At 35.8% G+C, this 22451-nt stretch overlaps 1 protein-coding gene across 1 annotated transcript in view; it reads right to left on the reverse strand.

Annotated features, from left to right (window-relative positions):
* LOC110460157 (deleted in malignant brain tumors 1 protein-like) overlaps positions 1-21325 on the reverse strand; it is a 69679-nt gene extending 48354 nt beyond the window's left edge. The window contains exon 1 of the mRNA XM_021512897.1: positions 20222-21325. Within this exon, the coding sequence (XP_021368572.1) occupies positions 20222-20309 (88 nt within the window). The 5' untranslated portion in view covers positions 20310-21325. The remainder of the gene's footprint in view (positions 1-20221) is intronic.
* Positions 21326-22451: the final 1126 nt, after the last annotated feature.

Raw genomic sequence — 22451 nt, forward strand, 5'->3', positions numbered from 1 at the left:
CACATCGAGAGAAATCGGGTAGTGACAACAAAACAACACGGCTCCCAAATGAGCATAATAAAAAACATTGACCTTTATATCAGACAAAGAAATATCATGTTTCCCTGTAAGAGATACCAAAATTCGATATTCACCAAAATATCTCGAAATGGAACAAACTGGGAGAACAACAAGAGCGATAATTATGTAAATGAATATATCTTAATATCCGACAGTTTCAATCAGGGCTGGACACTGCCCACTGGAACCATGTGGTGTAATTCTAGGGGTTAAGCTCAGGAGAAATGTAGTGTTCAGGAACATCTTTAAAGTAATATCCCGTGTATGGTGGCCGTTCCCTTGACTTATTGCAATAAAAGACAAAAAGAAATAATGGATATCAAAATAATGTCTGCACACATAAAGATACCTTCTATTCACTTTCAAATGAAAGATATAATCTCTATCTCTATATTTTCTGTTTACCGGTTTCATTATCGAACTGAACTCATGATCACTCGGTAACAGTACAATGCTGATAGGCTCAATTTGGGAACCGCATGTAACGTCCCGATATCCTGTTGTCATTTTGTTAAAACGTATCTAATGATTGAAACCTCCTGTTTCATGCGATACGACTGTCTGGCTGAGTGAACGAAAAAATCTTGTAAAGTATTGAAAAAGTATTTTCGTCGATATTTCAAGATAGCGTGCTTTTAAAGAAATGGGTAATATAGTTCTTCCATATCAATTGATAAGGATTGTTTTAACCCCAACCACATCAATAAACGGTTTGTTTGCGTGAAAGCCCCTTTACGAAAATAAACCAAATAGTTTATATGCGTGATCACGAAAGCTTTCTCGCTCGTGAAACTTACACTGCATGCAAAGGATTTTATTGTCTCTTTAAAACGTTCATAGATTACAGAAAACTTCAACTGAAATAAATAATTTAAAAAAACCCAGAGCTAATGCAGAACATGCTCATTACTCACGCCACCCATTCACGATTTACAACCTCCCGCATTTGGAACATCTCGTTTGCCAGCACCATCAATGCCTATAGCTTATCTCTGCCGAGACAACGTTGCTTCGCTTGTTGGATTATGCGAAAACCCCCACTTGCTCAGCATGTTCGGGGAAACAATTAAAACAGTGATTCCTACAATTTAGTGAATATCATTTATCTTCATCATGAAATCGTAACAGGTTTACGATTACGTCTGTGAATAAGCGCTTTGTATCTTTCTTTCAAAATTTCATTTAAGATTCTTAAATGTAAACGATAAATATTCGATTAAAATGTTAAATTTGAATTGACTATAACGCACATGGTATTTATTTCTGATTTACGATATAATGCATTGTAGAATATTGTTTTAAACAATTACAAACTCAAAGCTACGCAGCAGCTTTTGGAAACGTGTTGAAATGTATTTGCAGACATTGTTTCTGACATTTTGCAAGTGTTAAACATCATTTTTTTGTTTATAGATTATTCACTGAACTAATAAAGTGGCAGTACGGCATGCTTTTGTGCAGACTTCGCAATATCCGGTTCAAAATATGCTACAATCAGCTACATATTGCAATGTTTTTCATACATAAATCTACTAATGGCGAATTGAATATGATGTCGCCGGATTTCTAGACACGGGTTCGTTTATAGATTTAGTACAGCAACGCAACACGTCTAGACTAGACAGAAATTATTAAGGTCTTGACGACACCTGGTTCGTATAATACACGCCAGATACCACATTTTAGGATAAAGACAGCTTTGAAAGTAGTGTAAAATAAAGATGATTGCGGATGTAGCGCGATCAGACATGACCATCGTGTAGTTCCTTTGAGACCAGACGCTTGCGTGACGATGTGCTCATTTGACCTTCATGTCAAGGTTTTTTTTGACCTTGACTGCTGTATCCAAAATGACTTCTATGTTCCGAAAACTCCAGTCTCTGAAAACGCTATCCTGTTTCACATTGAATTTCAACATTTGATCTGATTATATGAACAGAAATATGTATATACAGTATAGACTTTTAAAACAGTTTTGACTGAATCTGTTTCGTTCTACAGGGAACACTAAACTCGCTTGTTAATGAAGTGGCTCGTTCTTTGTACATGATTCAATAAATGTTCTATAGTATAAACTTGCTTTAGTTATTTCCTTGGGGTTTGGAAGTAATAGCAGTTTTGCTTGGTCAGTCGTGGTACATAAGAGAAGGCATTTCATTAGCTAAGAGTAACGTGCTCTGGTTGGATGGATAGGGGGTATAAATAGAGGTTAAATAATAGGAAAACTCTCTTTAGTCCTAGGCTCGGTTATAACCGGAACAAGGACGTAAAGCCCCATCAATCAGTCAATCAAAGAAAACTCTCTTACCCTGGCGGTCGAAGTGGAAAGAACACTACTAAAAAGGTAAACAGTGACCAAGCTGAATACGTTTGGGCCTATCTGGATATGAAGTTAATTGTCGAAATGAATTATATCACTTGGTAATGTACATAAACACAAGGTAGTACAGTTTAAGGCAACGAATTGGTTATCACAGTGCAGGATGACGTACTGTTGATAGATACAGGGTGGCAAGTACCAAGACACAGATTTTACCAAGACTTCAGGGTTTACCGAGAACCAGGTTCCTCGGTGTCTGAGGGGACTCCGTCAAAGACAGTCGCGGTAAAGGGTGACGTGGTCAAGGTGTGTCGTAGTAAAGGGTGTACACAGTCACTGGTCCGGTGTCGCAGTAATTTACTATTGATACAGGGTCCCGATATATTGTGATACAGTGTTTAAATTGGCAGTTTGACTACATATAAGTGTTAGTGTCATAATGTAAAGAATGTAAAAGATCTACCGGGTGTAGTGTAGGCAGTAATTATTTTTGAGTCAGATAGACGGTTAGTGTTTTGTATTAGTTGTTATAACAGTTACTGTGTCCAAGACAAACTTTGTAACGAACTGAAGAAACGCATCCGCATTTTTGGTGGCTGCGGTGGGATTCTGTAGTATACTATAAAGCCTGTTCCCGGTGGTTTGGGAACGTGCTTTGGTAGTCAGGGAGGACCCACGGGACTCTCCAGACCAAGTATCGAGACGAGACTTCTTGGAGGGGGAATAGTATAACTGTTAATAAATATGAGGAGAAAATACTGCCTTACTGGCAAGTTAGCTTTTCCAGTGATGTGGTATGACTCTTGGACTCGCTCACTAGTTCAGCAACGTCGAGTTTGGTCAGTGGCTGGATGGGTGCCCTCCCCAATATCCGATTTGTATGGATATGCCACGGTTTATCAAATTTACCATTGCGATAAAATGAGAAAATCGTCATCTGGATAAATTTGACAACGTTTTAATCTACAAAATCGTTTAACACTGTTTTATGTTCTTCTCAGAATATTCCGACCAATACTTATAGAAAGGTTATTTAATCGTTCCATGCTATCAATATGCAGTAGCAAAATTGCATGCGATTCTAGCCGGTTTTGACGGTCGTATTTCAGCTAGTGTCGGTGAAAGAATAAGCTGAGCCATCTACAGACGTTGTCCATGAATAATTCACATCACTCCTGCTGTAACTAAGCTGGTCAAAATAAACCGACGCAGTAATGATTTATAAACCAAGTTCCGTGAAAATTGGTCTGGAAACTGTGTTTCCTTATCGGAGTTCAACCCATCGTAATAATAGGTTTCGGATAAATTTGTTGGCGATTTATATATATCGTTAAATGCGAGAGTCAAACATAGAAAAAACGTTATTGATGTCAAGGCCGTCCCGTTCTTAGCTCAACTTCTGTAAGGGAACATGAGATGTTTTTGGTAACAACATAATATGGCAAAGATCTGCTTCAACTGTGGTAAAAAAAAAATAAAAAATGAATACACATTAAAGTGTCAAAAAAGGTAACAAATGTTTTCATCAGTATTTTCCTTTCCCCATTAATCATTTACAAAACAATAACACACCTCTTAACACCTATAGACTGCAAACGTAAAACCTGAAGCCGTTTTGTCGGTATGTTTTGTGTATATACATTGTATGTTTATGCATTGACACTTTCAATTAACACTGAACAACTTTAAATACAAACAAATATATGAAGACAATTAAAATTATGCTAGTAAACAATCCCATTCAAAAGAAGTCATTATCTGCGACACCTAATGGTAGTACGACAAAATATTTAAGAAATCCATGTTGTTTTTCATTATGACGTCAGAGGCAAAAGTGACTGGTACCGCGAAACCGATGGCACATGTGTGCATTTATCAGGCCTGTCATAACTAGGATGTGTGGTGAAGGACAAGATTAGTTTGAACTCGCATAATACCACATTTGAGAGAAGTGGCTGAAAGCTAAGGCCATTTTTTTATGATGTATGCTATAATTTGTCAACTTGTGGCGACATTAATTACATCATTTGACGGTGGTCATGTGACCTTTTTTTATCTGGTTAATTACGTCATACCTTGCACGTTAATCAGCAGGTGAGATTTTTTTTTCTTCATTAATTAATTATGTTCAACTCGCTTTCACTCCGAAGTGTCCGAACACAGAACATTGTTCGTTATACGAAACATGCACTGCATGACTACCGGGCCATGTGCGCATGTACATGTAGAGCTGTCTGTACGCAGGTTCGGAGGTGAATCCACCAAATTTTCAAATACAATAAAACAAAACAAAAATAAAACACCGTGCTTGTGGCAAACTGAATGTGTCTTCAGAATGTATGTATGCTAATATAAAATTCAATTTAAAGATGTTTTAGTGGAGAACGTCTCAATTTTGTGAGTGGGGAGGGTGGGGCTCGGATGTGGGGTGGGGAGGGGAGATACACACACACATATGGTCCCCTATCCTGCCCTGGACCGCCCCGCTCCTCAATGAATCCCCTACTCCGAGTAAGGGCGAGAAACTACGGGCCTATCCTATGGGAGGTATTCTGGTTATGTCCTGTAATAGGACGACACAACTGTTGACATGTATGGCAGCCGGAGACAACTCCAAAATAACAGCTTTATTTCGGTGACCAGTTTTGTCAATTGGTTGTTCATTATGACGAATGTAATTACCCCTGCATATAAATTATGTGTGATCAATTTTTGATAAAATACTTATACGTTTATTTTCAGCATTGTCAACTTGTAATGAACTGCTCGTTTTTGAAGATATCAGAACTGCATGACAAGAAATGTAACTTTTAACGGTAGCAATCAACCTAACAAAGCTTTGTCCACTTTTTTCTGGTGTTTAAGTATTGTGTGCAGCGCTGTGGCCGATACTCTGTTTGTCGTTAAACACAGGTAATATACCTGTCGACGGTACCAGGATGTTACAGGTAAAATACAGGTAAATTACAGATGTTTCAGGAAAATAAACACGACAATCACTTTGTCACTTGTGCGTATACAATTACCTGTCTTAGTTCGGAGAAACAAGCTCGGTATCTATTTGTAGGATTCGGATAGCATGTTCATTTCAATCTGTGGTGTCACCAACAGTCCGGGCAGGAAACACCTTAACTTAATTCTTTGCATCGGTAAGCATTGCTGTAGTTAGGAAAAACCTGAAAACCGTACTTATATCTACGACAATGCTGTTAAATGGGAACGCTTAATACATTTAACTAGTTAAGGATCCCCGTATCACTCCCAAAAACTAAAAGTGCAGTGGAAACCTTTTTACGTCATGATTCTAGTTTTGATGAATAATTTCTGAAAAGAAAACTACACCTTGTGGAACTTTAATGAATAAACATAGATAAATAAAAAAAAAAAAAAAAAACCAATATGAAATTGAAAAATCAAGTGTCCTCAATCTTTATATTGTCGCTCGAACCAACTAAGGTATGTTGTCAAGGCCTAGTTGAACTACAGTTAAATCCAAAATTAAATTAAGTGGGATGTTACTGTATTCTTTTGCCTGTAGTACTATGGATGAACTGGTACGTGGAAATTTCTACTGAAAACGAGTTATGTCCTTTCTACGTACGTCGTAGTGCCCTCGCCTTATCGTCAGTGCATTTGTCCATGATTGACAATACAACGACACAATACAAATAATAGTAATGACGTAACATGAGAAAAAGGATGGTACCGATAAGACTGTTGTTTGACCTCTTGATTTCCATATTTAAACCTGTTGAAATGATATCTCCCTGCATGTGTGTCAGTACAACTGAACCTTAATGACCACCAAATATTTTACGGATGTCTAACAAGGTTAGGGGAGGGGAAGGGGGAATGGGGTCACGAAATTACGTTTTGTGTGGTAAGTGTTGTCATGATATAGTAAAATGTCTAGTTTGATGAAATGATAAAGTTTCGGCTTCCTTGTTAAAATGTATTCTGTGTTTTAGGTGTTTTATTCACTGAACAGTTTTTATTTTTATATTTTCATTTTTTTGTGTACTTGTGTGTACGTCCATTATCGCTGGTGGAAATAGATTTGGAATGAAACATGACCGCCTATTGTCCAGCTGTGTGATCAATACGGTCCTAGGCGTCCACTTGCCCAGGGTGACCCGAGGATAATCAAAACAGATGATCACTATGACAGATAAAGATATTAGGACATAATCGAAGTGTCAATTATTATATCAGTATAGCAACACTTACCGTAATGTGTTAAGATGTCTCGTTAATCTACGTAACGCACTGACTGAGACTTATCAATTATCTATCTGTGAGTTTTTTGCTTTTTTTTTTTTAATTATGGAAATATTATAAGTTTAGAAATTCAGGGCTAGACAATAATGGTAGCCTGACAGTCTGAGACTAGTGTAATCTCCAGCTGGAATAACGGTTCTAAAAACCACTAGTCCGATTGACTAGTCAAGATCTGATGTTACCTATCTTGTTGAATAATATTGGGTAAGTAGAATTTCAGAAGGGCTAGTAGAGAACTGGATGCTACTACCCCAACGGATAAGTAGTATTAAAAATTAATGACTTGCCCCCTCAGGTTTACTACCATTGTGTATGAATACACGAAAAACAATTTTGTAACTTATTACAATGATTGAACACTTTCCAGACACTTGAGTAGAGCAACACTAGATTACAACACTATCTCTTTCCAGTCAGTGTTTCCCTTGCGCCGTAATTGTAGCACGAAATGTCTGTTGTCTGTGTTGAAAATACATTGATATACATATTCAAAGACATCAAAATGTAATGAAATGTGCATTCGTGTTTTCCCCTTAGTCTATAAAGCACAATAACTTATATATATGTATATATTTTTTAAAAATTTAGCCCGTTCTTATTTTGCATGTATAATTTATCATACGGTGCCTCAGTTTCATTTCACGACAATCTGCGCGCAACTGGTGTAACGTTTTTCAACGCATTAACCAGTAGTCATATTGCATCAGTTTAAAGAGGGTTTACGTACTAATGGTTAGATATTCACGTGCACGCGTTTATTCTCACTCGACAAAAGCGAACTCCTCCAAAACCGGTCACATACAGCTTGCTTGTACATAGTTGCATTACAGAGGAGACTTTTAGAAGAACTCCGCACGTACATGTTTTTTGGCACAAAAAGAAAATGCATGCGGATGTCTATTGTCCAATTATACTTGATTTACGGAAAACGAAATTAAAATAAAAACTCTTGTCTTTCACAGGAAAAAGTTAATAAATGTTAAAACGAAAACCAAGACACGAACCAACACCAATGTGAAACTATGTGTGATGTATGGGGTGTCTTTTCTCGGTGCATGGGCGTCACATCAAATCTATGTCTTTTGTAGTTTTGTCTAGAACAACAAGCTATCGTTTCGTCTTTTTGATAGTAAATCACTTCCAAATGATGCGTTTTCCTTTAAATCTATAGTGTCCTTGTATACAGGAGTTAATGATTGGCTATACGTCGTACTTAGCCGTGTTTACAGAATGACAAGATAAACCTACAATGCATATATGCTTGTATTTTTTCTACTGTATGGCGCAGTGAAAATTATTTCTGACTTACGGTATATGTTACCAACTTTTATAGGTACACTTCCATGTGTGTGTCTTACGGTCATCAGATACAAGTAAGTAGACACTACTGGTAGGTTCCTTAGTCCCTGCGGGTTGTCGTAAACTTGTTAGCCAAAATTATCTCCATTGCGTTGTGGCACGGCTAAGGATATATTCACATTTTACTCATTATACATCTATTATCAAGTGCTCCTACATTTCGTAGAAGTCATATAAATAAGTTTTTTTATCACCTCCCTTTCCTATTACAACTGTAGTTTGGACCTATCTGTATTTAAAATTTTGGCCCCTAACGGCGACAAGTCCTAAAAGGGTGAAACACCTGCATGATGCAGTGTAATTCATTGACGAAATACTGTATATATTATTATTTTTTGAGGTGTAATCACATGTTTTCATACGTACATGTTTCTACAATGATATTGTTCACTCAGTGAAATGATACATGGTACGATTAAAAATGGGAACAGTGGGATCATTACATTAATACTTCACGAAACAAGACAATATACGTCGTTCTGATATATTTAGACCAAACATATCTGCATGTTGGATATAATAGAAATGGACATATGAAAACCAAGAATAATCTGCTTGGTTTGGTTCTATTAGGTTTAACGTCCGATTAACAGCCAAGGTAATTCAAGGACGTACCTCCATGTGTGTAATATATGCGTGTGATTGTGTGAATGTGAGCTGGAGGCAGGGTATGTTGATGTATTTGCCTCCTTGTGATAGCGCGGATCTGATGCCGACTTTAGAGTGCCGCCTCACTGAAATACCATGCCGAAGCACCCAGCACAGCATTCCGCCCGGTCACATTATACTGACAACGGGTGAACCAGTTGTTGTCGTTAAGTAGCTAGGGAACAACATCTACTGGTTTTGAGGACTTCGGTATGTCAAAGCATTGCGACAGGACCCGTTGCCTTCCTCAACGAACAATCAACACCAAGGCCGAAAGTAAGGCGTTGAGAATAGTCTGTAGCTTATTTTAACAATATAAATGTATAATTCTGCTCCCTTGTCGTATGAAAGTAATGCCTTTTTTTTGCAGCTATATAAGCCAGTGTTGTTTTATTTTTGAGAGTGTTACGTAATCACTACCGCTTAGATCAAATGACGACGGGTGCCAAGGAAGACATCACTAAAGAGAAAGAGATTAAGTAAAAAAAACCCAAACGTTTAAATTGAGTCAGCAGGTCAAGTTTAGTTTCTTCATTGTCCCGTAAGCAAAAAAAACCACGAAAGAACCCCCCCACCCCACCCCCCAATCTGTCGGGGCCCCACATTAGATGCCTATGCATATGCATGTACGCAGATGCAGTAGGGCCACCACATGCCTGTCTTATAGAAGACAACAAATATCCTTTACAGTAACGTATAAAAGCAGCAGAGAGGAGAGAGTTTGGTTTAAATCAGTCACAAAACACCTCCCACTAGATTCGTCATAGTCACTGATCTCTTAACAAATGTGACATTGCCCAGGGGCATTCATGTCATACATACACCAATGTACTACCGAATACGATCCGTCTTAAAGGTAACCTATTTAAATATATTGTTTTAAGAATGCATAATACGTACTTAAGTGTGATGCATTGTCAAACTGTGTAGCACTTCCTCCTAAGACCCAGGTAAACACATATTTCGTTAAGCCGTTGGAATATTTTTGTAATTTACCTCTTCTCCGTTGACAAATTGTTTCTTTTACACAACTTACAACATGCATATAATTAGCATTTAAACTTCTCCCAATTACGTTGCTGTCTGCGTTAAACAAGATTTCTTTCCCGGAAAATAACGTATATGTTTAATTATTGTTGTTTACAGCAAAGACGTGGCCAGTAGGCGATGGTCAGTACAGATTTGTGCAATACGTAATACTTCTGTATGTTCACTTTATGTTGTGACGAAGCAACAGTTATTCATACGTCATTGCTTTTCTCTTAGTGTGTCACTGCGTTGTATCCTTGAATACTTAGACGACAGATGTGTTGCAAAACATAGTTAAAGAATGTTTGTAGTATTTATAAACATGTTTTCGTCCTAAAATAAACGATAGTTTACTAAAATTAGCATTGTGTGATATTATTTTGAAAAAATTCCAAAGCCTAAAAGTCCTTATTTTAGCGGACTCAACATAAGTCTATTACTGAATTTTAACAGATTATGACATTAATGAATTGGTGAACTCATGATCAAGAGAAACGTCAATTAAAGCAGTCATAATTTAGCGCAATATTTAATAGTTAATTGAATTGTCAATTTCTTCATGATAATTTAATGTTTTGCGTACTAAAATATAATTAATATCCATAAAACATGTATGTAGTTAATTTTACCGGTGAACTAGGTCCGGCTCGTGTCATGAATTATATGTGTATGTTTTCCCAAGAATGTATATACCTGTATGAACTCGGACTTGGCTTGCGAGAACTCAAAGTTGTATATTACCTACTAGACACTGATTATTGGCGACTGTTCCATTTCAAAGGTTATATGCGTTGTATTGGAACGTGCGGGTGACATGCAATGTCTATTTCTTTATATGTAATGCATTTTATGCCTATTGCGAATTTACGACTCTGATTGAAGACGAGATGCCATGCAATGGGTCTCTTAATCTTTTATATACCATTTCAAAGAAAAAACATAAGTGTTATGAACAATCACTAAAGTAGGTAAGGATGTTTTCTATTACAAAGTCATATTAGGTACCCCCATTCAAAGATTTTCAAAGACAGAGGTGGATGAAAATCAGGATCTCATAGGGAAACATGCTATATCTTTTTGTGATGTGAAGGTCGATGATCTTGATCATGCTCATTGATGAGCCTTGTTGTCACTTCCTCGATTCTCGCGACAAGGACGTGACATTACTTGGTTTTGACATAGATTTACATGGCAGGTGCTGTGGAAAGCCACAAAACGCTTATTCTTCTTCTAGAAATACTAGTATTATTATCATTGTACCTTTTCAATGGACTTAATAAAAAAAATTGAATATGAATCATGCTATTTTTGACATACGGTATTGTCTTGTGCTTTTATTAGATTATTTCTGTTGCGAATACACAACTCTGATTGGAGGAGAGACATCACGTGTTCCAGACATTAACAGACGATGCAATCCTTTGGTTAAATACTTTCAAATTGTACACGAGATGGGGTGACCTACATATGAAGTTACATGCTTTCTTGTTTCCCGATTTAGACAATTTCTCCTCGGCATCACGAGTAAAAATTGGTTCTTTGACATTTGTTATTTTTGTTCAGATAAGGTCATCGATAGAACGCAACAGAAGTTCATTACCCAACAGGCCACGCAAAGGTCAAAGTCTGGTCAATCGGTTAATACAAACTTTAAGGAACACTGACATACTGTTTTCGCTATCTTTTCCGCTTGATGATCGATAATAATCGTGTGAGTTCATGTTTGATATTTTTTCCAGTGTCTCTACGGTACGATAGGACTTTTAGATAAGTAAAATATATATTTTAAAAAATACCAAAAAAAACCCAAGATTTATTTTAATACGTCACTTATTTAGCGACGTCAAACTGAATATGACGTCATTAAAAGGATGTGATGTGACGCTATTGGAGAAAAAAGGGTCGCTCTTATATAGCTTATATCTAACTTAGGCAGTGCTTGAAGTAAACTTATTGCAGCAGTTAGCAGAGTAGCCTTAGTTTTTGATACGCACGAATATGAACTCTTCATATAAGACATTCATAATTATGTGATCGTTCATTTTTCCGTAAAGTACATACACAAGAAGACAGAGTAACAACGAGTAACAACGTGTAACAACGTGTAACAACGAGTAACAACGTGTAACAACGTGTAACAACGAGTAACAACGTGTAACAACGTGTAACAACGAGTAACAACGAGTAACAACGTGTAACAACGAGTAACAACGAGTAACAACGTGTAACAACGTGTAACAACGAGTAACAACGTGTAACAACGTGTAACAACGAGTAACAACGTGTAACAACGTGTAACAACGAGTAACAACGAGTAACAACGTGTAACAACGTGTAACAACGAGTAACAACGTGTAACAACGTGTAACAACGAGTAACAACGTGTAACAACGTGTAACAACGAGTAACAACGTGTAACAACGTGTAACAACGAGTAACAACGTGTAACAACGTGTAACAACGAGTAACAACGTGTAACAACGTGTAACAACGAGTAACAACGTGTAACAACGTGTAACAACGAGTAACAACGTGTAACAACGTGTAACAACGAGTAACAACGTGTAACAACGTGTAACAACGAGTAACAACGTGTAACAACGTGTAACAACGAGTAACAACGTGTAACAACGTGTAACAACGAGTAACAACGTGTAACAACGTGTAACAACGAGTAACAACGTGTAACAACGTGTAACAACGAGTAACAACGTGTAACAACGTGTAACAACGAGTAACAACGTGTAACAACGTGTAACAACGAGTAACAACGTGTAACAACGTGTAACAACGAGTAACAACGTGTAACAACGTGTAACAACGAGTAACAACGTGTAACAACGTGTAACAACGAGTAACAACGTGTAACAACGTGTAACAACGAGTAACAACGTGTAACAACGTGTAACAACGAGTAACAACGTGTAACAACGTGTAACAACGAGTAACAACGTGTAACAACGTGTAACAACGAGTAACAACGTGTAACAACGTGTAACAACGAGTAACAACGTGTAACAACGTGTAACAACGAGTAACAACGTGTAACAACGTGTAACAACGAGTAACAACGTGTAACAACGTGTAACAACGAGTAACAACGTGTAACAACGTGTAACAACGAGTAACAACGTGTAACAACGTGTAACAACGAGTAACAACGTGTAACAACGTGTAACAACGTGTAACAACGTGTAACATCGTGTAACAACGAGTAACAACGTGTAACATCGTGTAACAACGTGTAACATCGTGTAACAACGAGTAACATCGTGTAACAACGAGTAACAACGTGTAACAACGTGTAACAACGTGTAACATCGTGTAACAACGAGTAACAACGTGTAACATCGTGTAACAACGTGTAACAACGAGTAACAACGAGTAACAACGTGTAACAACGTGTAACAACGAGTAACAACGAGTAACATCGTGTAACAACGAGTAACATCGTGTAACAACGTGTAACAACGAGTAACAACGTGTAACATGTCGCGTTACGAAATAAGAGACAGATTGAACAAAATAGAAAACTTATTACATTTGTACTTCGAATGGTTCTTGTAAAAAGATATGAGAAAAGGAAGTTATAACCAGGAAAAATATGTTACAGGTCTATGTCGTGACCATTTACTCTTTAGTTGAATTTAATATGGTTTTACAAATCTGGAATTGTGAAGGATTTAAAAAAATAACTGAAATGTTTTATTTAGCCATACACGCAACCCCCCCCCCCCCCCCCCCCCCCCCCCCCCAAAAAAAAACAACATGAAGTAATCAAAAAATCAAAAAACATATCTGCGACTAGAAAAATTATGCGAGAACTGTCTATTGCTGTAATTATACAAGTGGACAAATGATTGAGTTTGGATACATTTCTTTTACTCGTTGAATCTACAAATTCAGAAGAATATTATGGAGCTTTATTATGATATTATACATAAAAAATTCTTTGTTTTTTCCCTTCAGTTTATCATTTCATGAATTTGAATCCCTTTAAATGAAACGTTATGATTAAATTTAGATGTTTTGAAACCATACCAGATGAGAATTTTGAGTCAAGTTGTCGTAAAGCTAACCAGGCTTTAAACAGCTTGGTCACGATGTTAATAGTCATCATTTTATATTTTACTCAAATTAAAATATTTTGGCAAATTGGCGATAAAAGTTAGATGAGGGAAACCTTGTAAAAACCAATAGATATTACGTTTACTCTATAACTGAAGAAACAAATTAAATGGTAAATTACATGGTTGTTGTTTTCTAGGTCGCGCAGACCCATTCTGTGTTAAACAATTGTGCTCTAATTGAGAAAGCTCTCCGTGAAATACTTGTTTTATTACTTTGCAAAAATGCAAAGGTCATTAGGTTGTTTAAATTGATGTGCAATAAAAAAAAACGTCACTTGGCTGTTAACCATTTCCTTCCTGACGTAAGTCCATTTATATTCTACATATGAACATGTTTCTTATATAAACATTTACGATAACAGATCAATACAAATTTCCTGTGAAAAGGAAGTTTACGTAAATTGAATTTCTAAAAGCTCTGCGTTTACAATATGACCAAATGCTACATAATACCGTTCTAGTCGAGTGATAGACAACAATTCCGTCTTTGCATATTGCAGAGTTATCTTCTCTTGGGAGCAGGTATTGCTTGTTACGTCACTTGTTTGTGAGAGTAACGTCATCAATTTTTGAGAAAACGACGTAATTTTCTTACACAAACCAATGATGTAACAATGAATACCTGCTCCCAAGAGAAGATAACTCTGCAATACGCAAATACGGAATAGTAATCAAACAGAAAGGAAAGCAGCAAGAGGAACATAATAAAACAATTCTGCAGGGAAAGCAAAGTGTTCAAGAAAGGCTAGACATTTCAGACACCACATGTGGCACCCGTCATGGTATCTTTTGACAAGGAAATTAAACTATGTTGGCACCCAATAATCTTATACATAGGGAGTTTGTCATCATCTCTGCAGACATCGAAATTGAAATAAGGTAAAGGTCTCTACAGTGTTGATGGAATTTAGTGATGATTTTCTGGTTAACGAACGTGTGTATCTTTGATAATGCGAGTTGATACGTTTTATGGTTGCCCTCATGACGTCAAAGGGAAATGTATTATATACAAGATGAAGGTCAATGTTTTTTTTTATTATGCTCATCAATGTGCCTTGCTGTTACCTCAGTTCTTGTTATAAGAGCGTGGCTTTACCTGGATATGACCTATATTTATAAGTGTCGTCGATAAAACAGTTGACGCTTGCCCTTCTGGAACACATGGTCTTATTATACCTGTATTTTTTCAGAGTTGTCTATATTAATATTTCCTTTGTTTATATTTTGTCCTAGTCACTATTTCAGATAAGGACACTACTGAACATGAGGTGACTGGGAAATGTGTGAGCCGCATAACCAAGAGGTCACGATATGACTGATGTCGTCTCCTGGTGTCGGACTTGCTGGCCAAGGTCAGTTGTGTTTTTCCACGCGATTGTGTTATTTTTTTTTCCCAGCCATCTAAGCTAAGCCCTATGTTACTTGACTTAAATAAATTCCTTTCATTAAGTATATCATTAAAATGCCCATCAAAGGTGCAGTATTTCATGTAAGAAAACCCTCCGGCTTACATTATTCCTATACTGATACTCGTCCATTATACACTATTCTATTAAAGATACTTTTCCAAACGTTCATTATTCCATTAAGTTATTCCGTCAAAGGTAAAGGATTTCAAAACATGTACCCATCAAGCTTACAATAATCCATTAAAGATACTTGTCAAAACTATGGTATTCCATTGAATGAATTTGTCAAAAGTGAAGTATTTTATAAAAGATACCGTTATCTTACAATATTCCATTAAAGAGACTTGTCGAAGTTACATTCAGTATTTATGATTAAGTCCCTTCCAACGTACAACTCTCTATCTAAGACATAAATGCACTTATATTCTAAACGGACAAGTAAATGTCCGTAAATATTTATTTATTTAAAGTGTTATTCACCTTGCCTTATTTATGTCTTCATTTGTCACCCGTGCCATAACAAAACTTCAGTGTAAGGAAATCAAAGAAAATCAAAGACGTGATATGTCACTTCATGTAAATAACCTGTTTTATTCTGGAATGTTTTATTTGTACGTAGGTATATAAGATACATATAACACTGACATGCTAATGATTTATATACAGTGGTAGCCGTGTATACGCTATTCATTGTCCCTATATTGTATTCGATAGGACATATTCCATACAGGTGGATGACTGTCTGTGTTGTCGTATTTTACGGTTTAATACATATGGCAATGTTTGTTTTAAAATACCTTGCGACACTTACTTAATGTAATTCAATATTCAGTTGTATTGTCATTCAAGAAAAGTTTTTATTCACAAATTCCACCGATCATAGTTTTATTAATTGACCAGCGGTGCTTATAAAACATTATGATTTTGCATATTGTTTGATTTTTTATTACAATTTATCATTTATAAATATAAAATTTAAGTTTCTTAACAGAGGCTATATCACCGTCACGCTATGATTGATGGTAAATGACCTGATCATGTAATGTTTTATACAAAGCGATTGGACAGTAAATTTGACTAAGATGTTTGAAACGCAATCTTATTTTACTAACGATACAAACGAAACGTAGTGATTACCATAAAACGCGATTGTTTTCATGCATGTTGACTATATGTTTGGAATAACTAACTGGTTTTTATTAACTGTTTTGTCGGCATGAATTGCAGACACGTCAGCGTATACTGGCATTACAATTAATTTCCAGTTACAATATACATGTATTTGTCTCTCTTCATGTCTGCTATGTACCAATTCTAATCTTTACTATATTTATATGTTTTTACTACGTATTCATTTTTACTGTATTTGACTTTTTTTTTTCTCAATTTTTTTCTTTATTTGTTATTTTCATTACATGTTCCTCGATACAATACCCCCCCCCCCCCTATATTTTCATGTTTACCGAATTTCTTTTCGTGATATGTTCTTTTTACTTTTTTTTTTGTTTTGTTTCCGTGTAATTCTTTGTTTTAAAATGTAATTTGTATTCTAAATTTAACAGTGAATACGATGTAAAAGGAAACAAAAAAATATTTTGAGAATTTTCACTTTCATGTAGACTGTAACACTACATACGGGGGAATACGTGTAAACCTAGTAACATAATATAACAATATGATGGATTTTTTTTATTAACTACATTGAATACGAAAAAAACAAATTAATGTGTTATAGTACATAAAGGCTTTTTTGTCATTTTGAGCAATTATGTAAGTGGGGACGCCGACAACAGTAAATCTTGCACACATAATTACAAAACTTAAGTGTGACTGTCTGTTTATTGACAAATGAATAGACCTGTCACGCTAAACTACCAAATTATGTATAAATTTGCAGAACACAAAAAAAGCCATTCCTCCTCTCATTCATTTCACTTTATACACGTTCAAGACCTACTTTTATTTTGCCGGTTCGTGTAATGAGCACACGCCGAATCCAGTGGAGGTTTCTGGGCTTCAGGCGTTAAAAACCCATGTATTTTGTTCTCCTTAGATTGGTCTCTCGATTCGCAAACTGAGCATTGAAGCTCAGTACATGTAAATGTTTTTAAAATGTTTGCATGTCTATGATACAATGTCTATAAACATTAATTCCTTATATAAAAAAAAACACCCAAATATTAATAAGTGTATTTTTATGAACGTATCACGCTTCTTAAAATTGATTTTAACATTTAACTTTCTGAGTAATACATGAAAAACAATAAAAAAGGAGGAAATGGAAATACTTCATATAAAAACACCAACGTACTGTCATTTTGATAAATGACATAAATGATATAAAAACACACACGAAAATAAGTGAATAATAATCAGCTCCCGCGAGAGTATGACATCACAACGTAATGTAACAATACAAAATGAACAGATAAATAATTCGTTATCATACAATGGGTTTGATCTTTGACATTGTTTACTTATTACCTCTCTGATCGTGAATCATTTCTTAAATCTCAAAGACGCTACGGAAAGACCTTAATGAGAGCCCGGATTGATATATTACTCTCTGCTTGGCTATGGACGACAGCCCAAGCCAGACGGTTGAAATGGCCGACGGCGGTTTGGATTTGACAGCCTGAACCAAGAAACGTCGATCACAGCGTACTGGTGTAGGGGTCCCCGCTTTACTCTACATCATTCACAGACGACGTTCTGAGTAGGTACATGGACGAATTAGGATAACACTGTAGCTAGTTTGTTCTGAAGGTTGTTCAGGTTATATTTCATATGGAAATACGTTTAAGGAATATTAATCAATACATATGTATGTTAATTATCTTACTGTGGTAGGGCGCTATCAAGTAAGCGACAAACTAAAACCTATTGTCGCACATTAGACCTCTCTCTTGTAATAACAAACCAAAATTAATCGCGAATTTGTTATATGAACGTAAGACACTAATAAAATAAATAGACATTAATATATCAGAAATAGTTTCAGGCGTCAAAATTATATAATTTTTAACAGTTCTATAGTCTGTGTAATGAACAAAACCGCAAAACCGCAATGAGCTTAGGGCGTTATGCAAACAACACATTCAAATATGAAGTCAACTCAGTTTTTGACTTATTAATATACACATAGTCATTCATTTAACTCAGTCGTATATTCATGTTGTATCAAAATAGGAATATAAAATAAATATAGAAATATCCGAGGGACGGGGGTACTTAATAAACTTGAACTGGAAATCTATCAATGCAGAATGATTAATCTGATGACGTAACAAAATTAACCGCTGGAAGGCAAACGTTAGAAGACATTTGTCACATAACCAATTAATCCTGTTGATAAATAACCTAGTTAGTCACGTCTTTTTGTCAAATGTGCTTCAAGGTATGCAAGTAAAAATCTAAATCAATTGATCATGTTGATAAATAAACCATTTGTTCAAGGTTTTCTATCAAAGGTTATCAAATAAACGCATGTAAATATTCCAAACATAATTAATTTAGCTATTTAGTCAAGGTTTTCTATCAGAGTTGCTTCAATCTACGCTAATGAAATGTTCCATATTTGATATATTTATCCTAGTAATAAAAGGCTACTTAATAAAAGTTTTCAATCAGAGGTGCACTAACCTTCGCTTCAGATTTTTTTTATAGTCGTTATAAGCATTTGATTTCTAATTAAGAGAATTCAGTATTTTCTAATTAGAAGAAATCTGGCTGAAAAAGTACATATTATGAATATCACACGCATGAAGGGGAAAGCCTGTCTTCCAGAATATCCTGAGGGTTGTTTGTTGATGTTGTCATGGTGTGTGGACTGTAAGCTTTACTGCACAAATTGTAAACCCATCAAAAGTCGTGATCTTGAGCCGGTTGTTTCTTTTACATTATTAATAAGGAGAACTACATTTAATGACATTGTATTTAAGAAAAAGTGTTATTCTTTGTGAAATATGATACTCTGCATGTCCTGAATATTGAGGTTCAATGTTATAATGCCGCTTTGACACATACAATGCGTGACAACTTCACAATCCCATTAATGATACACGTGTCAACACGGAGTTTGCTATACCAAATGTAGAAGGTAAAATATTGACCTCGGCTTGAGGTCAACACAGGTCTGCAGAAAATTACTCTCTTGCTTTTATATACAGGTAAATGCTATATAAAGTATGTATATGTATCTCATATCTTACCAAAATAAACGTCTTTTATATTTGATATTTTCCTTATTAAATCCCATCATACATTTTTTTTTTTTTTTTTTTTTTTTTTATCTGTATCTCAACTACATTTTTTGTTGACAAATATATAACCATTCTCACGAAGCTCTTAATCTTAAGTCTAAAACATTGTAGATTTAAAACAACGGCTGTAAAAACCAAACCACAATAGCAGAACTTCAGAGACATTTTAAGCTGGCAGCTCCTAAGGTGTGGCGTCGTAAACGGCCAGGAAACACGCTATACCACTAAAGTCTTAATTCCCAAAGCAAGCATATTGCATCTGTCGGATTTCAGCAGTTTTCCCCACTTTCACTGTAGTCTTACTCAAATGGCATTATTTCCCCGAAGAAGCTGTAACATCTTCAACAAGTTTGCTACCAACACAAAACCCGTGTCATTTTAATAACGCTATGGGATTTGCAGACAATTGGCTCTTACTGTAACATGGCTGGGAACTTTCTACGGCTTAACGATAAATGACAACTGGTAATCTACCAGCATTTACAATTGTCTACGGAAACATTCGTGAATATTCTTAAGTATCATATTGCATGTTCCGTTAAACAGTATGTGCTTTGTTTGAAAAAGAAAACCGACTGCACTTATAAAGCTAATACGACATAGATATGTATATATGCATGCATAATTATGGATGTATGCTTATGGAATACGTACCAATAATTTTTTGTCACTTTAAAAACATGCTTCTCTATACTGACACTTTTAAGAAATATAAAGAATACTTACTGTCTGCAGACAAGACTGGTTGTACGATTCCCAGATTAAAGATGAAAATCAATCCGAGGTCGATGAGGTGCTGGCGGACGTTCCACATTGTGATGTATGCGTGCTTAACTTACACAATCTCTACTACGCATACAACAATTCACTCCAAAATCCTATTCTAGACACATATCACAAACTTATATATATGATATTTTCTGTCAATTACTATCGTTCCGTAATGTAATCCAACTATCTGATATAAACAATGTAGAAAACTTTGCCGGGACAATTATATTTTTAACGTCGCCGCCCCTTGTCCCGATCGTCCTGAGACACGTTGCCGGGACTACACTACGATAGGTGGCCCAGGTTGTCGCTGTGTGTAGGAAAAAGGCAGTGTGTAGGTATGTATGTATATATAAGTAAAAAATCTCCGCAGCGTTGGATGTGTATTACTGAGAATACGTTGTTATCTTTACTTTGAACGATAAGTCATTAAGTAAAACAACAAATTATGAATAATTGCTTCATAAAAGGTTCAGAAAAAACACAGTACTTGAATAACCTCAGGAACGCATATATGGTTTTTCCTAATTTAGGCACAGGGCGAAAAGACACACCGTAAACAGTATAATGGCCGCATCGAATCCTTGCCTTGCTGCATACATAGCTCGGTTTTAGATCTGCATCAAGTCAAACGTAACTATCCCGTTATTGAATTTGTTTCATATTTTGACAGTTACATCACCCGGCACGTATATAGTTGGCAAGTTTGGCAGTTTTTTCCTGGAACCGAATCTCCAATTTCTAACGTATATAACAAACAACCTTATGCGAGTTAATCTTATATCGCGAGTGTCTGTTGCTTGCTAGGAATATCATTTATGATGCTGCTAATGACATGTTATTCTAAAGTCAAAGTGGATGATTAATGATGGCTATTTTTCACAGAAGTAAAGCGATATATTATTGGTAAATTTAACCTTCGGCGCATATATGTATATAATGATATTACAATAGAAAATAAGCGATTATTTATGGCAGGACAAAACTATGAAACGTCACTTATTAATCACGCCGGCCGGGCAGTTAATAGGCCAACGCTTCAGGTGTATTTTCCAGGTACTCCAGTATATTACATAGCAATACAGTCATCGCCAGCGTAGTCAGGGCAGGATGCGCACGCATCTGTAAGGTCAGCAGAGAAGTCAATGTTGCGTAAAACAGCCGTTTTGCCAGTTGATTGATTACCCAGAGCAGTGGTCGAGGTGACAGGTTTGCGATGGTGTTTCCTCGTCACATGGTGATACCTGTGCTTGTAAACTACAAAAAACAACACTAAAGTAATCCGTGCATATTGACGGAAAGTTATCAATGATTGTTAAAACGATGTGTTTTTGTTCCATACATAAATCAAATTGTATGGCAATTCTTATGACATAAATATGAAAATTATATCAGTATACTAATTGTAAAATATGTTTTCATCATATCTCATTAACAAAGAAACAAAATGCATGCTAAGAATGAAAGAAGCATGACAAAGCAACATGGTAGAGTATTCAAGTGCCAAACCAATTCTTAACCTAAACAAGTTTTTTTCTATGCTTAACTTAGCATCATAAATAGATAGATAAATATGATGAGAAACAATATCACACTCTGTTTAACTTAAGTTCAGACATTTCTGTTCATTCATCAGAGAAAAGGTTACAAAAACAAAATTGAAAACTATACTATGATATGATTTATGTGGTTGGTTTATTTTATAAGTTATGCTCACAAATGATCTCAATTAGTCCACGGCTAATGAGTAAGAGCACCTGCAAGTACCTACATTTATTGAAAAAAAAACAATATCTAAAATACGCCTGAACATGATATTGTGAATAACCCTTTCACCACTGCAGACCATAATGGACTCATCCAGATTAATGTATGGTAGAGTTCATTCAAGTTACATAGGGGTGAAAGAGTTGAAGAAGGACTGAAATAGAACAACCTTCGTGTAAAAGATTGATGGCGTTACTTGAAATTCACGTCTTTGTAATGAAAACAAAATGATAGATATTTATAAGATTGATTGATTTGAGTAATGTAATTTCACATGGCAGTTTTAAAGATAAATGGCTTTGCACGTGGTTTTGTATTACATATATTAGATATTAATATTCGAATACATTTCTCACGATGTTAACCGAACTATTGAAAGTGAAGGCAGGTAAAATTGATACCGGAATGCTGCAACAAA

The sequence above is a fragment of the Mizuhopecten yessoensis genome, unplaced genomic scaffold, assembly GCF_002113885.1.
Source record: "Mizuhopecten yessoensis strain PY_sf001 unplaced genomic scaffold, ASM211388v2 scaffold10331, whole genome shotgun sequence".
NCBI lineage: Eukaryota > Metazoa > Mollusca > Bivalvia > Pectinida > Pectinidae > Mizuhopecten > Mizuhopecten yessoensis.